The following is a 3233-nucleotide window of genomic DNA, read 5'->3' as shown; positions in this document are numbered from 1 at the left end:
CGCTCTTCCCGCCTTCCTCTCTCTCCCATGTCACCGGGCTCACTCCAGTAACTCCTGTGCTTTCTCAACATCACGTAACCTCATCTGTGCATTAATATGTTCCCCTAAGTTACACTTTACAAAGCATCTATGACTTAGGAGGCTGTTGAAACTTTTTTTTTTTTTTTTTTAAAGATTACTTTGTTAATTAACAGTACATCACACAAATTAAGTTAGGACAGGTGATTATCTCAGGATGAAACATGATGATGTCCAATGCTAGGTCCAAGTCTAACATCAACTGCAGCATTTTCAGTGTTGCTGCAGTTTGGTATCGAGGTGCCCAGGCAGAGCTGGGAGAATATTAAAAACAGACATTATTTTATTCTGCGTACAGTACAGGGAATATATTTGGATGTGTCCTGCACAATTTTAAATATACATTTCATAAAGTTAATTTCATATTTTGAAGGCTCTGTCTCATAACATACTCACTTAATTAGCCAGATGCCCTCAGAGTACGTTACCACTTCGTTAATACCTGAAGAGATGTGCCAGCAGGCCAAGAGGGCTCATTTGCCACCATTTGCCACACATAGCAAACACAAATGTGTTCCCATGTGGTAGGGATAATCTCAATCTTAGCTTCATGTTTTCTGGCTGTTGCTGAGCCACCTCCTCTGTACCTTGGCAGGAAATCTACAATGATTTAATGTTTTGGTCACCAAATATATTTGGTAGGTTGCTTTATAACTATGTCCATCTTTTAAAATCCCACTACATGTAAAGATAACTTTCATTGTAATCGGCTCATGACTATAATCCTCCACTTCAAAAAAAGCTGCTCCAGATGAATATATTCTTCAGATCTTTCATACTTTTCCATTTACCATTTCTCTCTTGAACTCAAGTAGTATGTCAGCTTAGTCTTTCCTGTACTCCTCTTTAATCCACATTCCTTGCTTGCTAGATACAGGTCATTTAACAATCCTATAGATAGGCAGTGATTTTTAAAACCTTATCTGTAAATTGCAGATTACTTTGGTTCTTTCCAAATATCTCTAGACAGCCTATAAAGTTTTCCTAAGCTTGTACAGAAGATTTAAGAAAGGCTATACAAGTATAAAAATAGGGGCACTGTAACCTGTGTCTTGAGAAAATCCTGTTCCATAAATCTACAAGTTTCTGAAGATTCATTTTTCATGTATTGCGACAGTGGCTGTTTGCATGCAAATGAGGCAGAAATTTTGACAGGGACAAAAGCCATTTTTGCAGAGATAGTGAATAAGCGTCTCTCTGCAAGTGCACAGGAAGAGCTGTTCACTCTTCTGTTTGCCAAAGTTCAGGTGCTATTGTCTCTACTTCCCTTTTACAAGCACGTGAACAATAAAGAAAGGCAATAATTTGCGTCTAATACAAGCCAATAATTACTTCATTTATTACAGAAGATTGAGGAGCTTCTCATGATGCTGAAGAGCTTTTATTCTATCATTGAATACTCCTTTGTTAGTCCAAGGGGCTCTTACGAACAATAGTGAAGTCGATTTTATGGCCTTCTGTTTTGCCTGCTATAGAAAAAATTAGCATTTGTGCTCTCAGTTGCATTACTTCTTTCTTTTTTAATCCTTTTTAATCACAAGCATATTATTCAGATGGGAACTGGCATTTAAAGAGCATTTTTTCATTATGATTACAAGGTTTTTGAAACAAGCCTGTTACCTCTGAAACCAGGTCTCCTTAGGTTATTCATACTTAATGAGAAAAGAAATGGTGCTTTATACATCTAAATAGTTCAAAAGCATATCCAGCTAAAACTAAGACATCAAGGGATAAGAGGCTATCATTACTATGAATATAGAAGATTATAATTTTTACTATGTCAATAAATCAAGTAAAGTATATGCACTGTAGAAATTACTTCTTTGTAAAGTCTTAAAATATTTAATATCATCTTTGAGACAGATCTGTAAAGAGAAAAGCTTCTTATTTGCAGTCAACACAGTTCAGTGTTGTCATTCAAGTCTCATTTGTGCTATTTATGGGAAGGTGATTTTAATACTGTTGTGCTTTCAAATAAAGAAGCAACCTAAATGTATATAATACCTGTTTTAATCAAGCAGTTACGTTGTGTTTTCCTTCCTTGCTACACACAATGGACAGAATCATACTGCTGGACTTCAGGACTTGGTTTCAGAGTAGTAAATTCCATTTCTGTTTTCTTGTCCATTGTTTTTTTCCTGAAGTAGAAAAGTCCATAAATACAAGTCATATTGGAGATAATACATCAGCACTGGAAATATCAGAGTTATGCTAGTGCTCACTTATGGCTTGTACAGCCCCAACATTTATTGAAATCATGGATGGAAAAACTTCCTTAAACTACTTACTTTCTCTTGGTTTTAATCTTACTTTTTATTTTAATTCTATCAATATTTTTGTTTTTGCCCTTTTTATTTCTGCATTAAGTAAACACAGCATTGGCAACCACAGTGATTCAAACCCTCCTCTTTATGAAGTCAGTGAAATGGCTCTTACCAATTTTACCTTCACTTTTTCTTTAGCATATCTTGCATAATATACTAACACTAAAAGCCCCTTTTGTGTGGTTTAGATTTGTTACAGTTATTTTAAAAGCAGTGTAACACCTAAGACCTATTATCCTCTTTCATTCTCTCATAAGAATAACTCTATCAGAAGTTACATGCATATATTTGAAAACAAAATGTTTTATAGAATATTAGAGTTGTACATTGAACTATTTGTTGGAAAGAATTAATGTAATTTAAAATACTTTACTCCACAATTAAGTAGATTAAGGACTTTTTCTTTATGGAAAGATAAACCAACTAGTACTTCATATGAAGACATTACTTACTATAAGAAGCACTAATACATTCTGCATATCAAAACCTTAATGAGTTATTTATACTTTCTCTGCAGCTAATAGAGGTAAGATTTGAGAAGTTTGATGTGGAGAGAGACAACTACTGCAGATACGACTATGTTGCAGTGTATAATGGTGGGGAAATCAATGATGCTAAAAGAATTGGAAAGTACTGTGGAGACAGTCCACCAGCGTAAGTAACTTTCTTGAATTATGAGCTCCACTATCACATGTCATTTTGCTACCAGTTCTGTACTAGGCGTCTGATTTTTATTCTTTTAAATATTATGACATTTTCTACCTCCCAGCTGAACTTCCAGGAGTTGCTTAGTATCTTGTCTCTCCCTGGGTTTTCCCTTTTCTCTTTCCC

General features: G+C 35.0%; 1 protein-coding gene across 1 annotated transcript in view; it reads left to right on the top strand.

The window, feature by feature from the left end:
- The window catches only part of PCOLCE2 (procollagen C-endopeptidase enhancer 2), a 48384-nt gene that overhangs the window by 36998 nt on the left and 8153 nt on the right, over window positions 1-3233 (top strand). Inside the window, exon 5 of the mRNA XM_010001674.1 lies at window positions 2920-3056. Coding sequence (XP_009999976.1) covers window positions 2920-3056 — 137 coding nt within the window. The remainder of the gene's footprint in view (window positions 1-2919; window positions 3057-3233) is intronic.

Source organism: Chaetura pelagica, unplaced genomic scaffold, assembly GCF_000747805.2.
Source record: "Chaetura pelagica isolate M959 unplaced genomic scaffold, ChaPel_1.0 scaffold207, whole genome shotgun sequence".
NCBI lineage: Eukaryota > Metazoa > Chordata > Aves > Apodiformes > Apodidae > Chaetura > Chaetura pelagica.
Note: the sequence above shows the minus strand (reverse complement) of the source record. Positions and strands in the feature narration are given on the sequence as shown.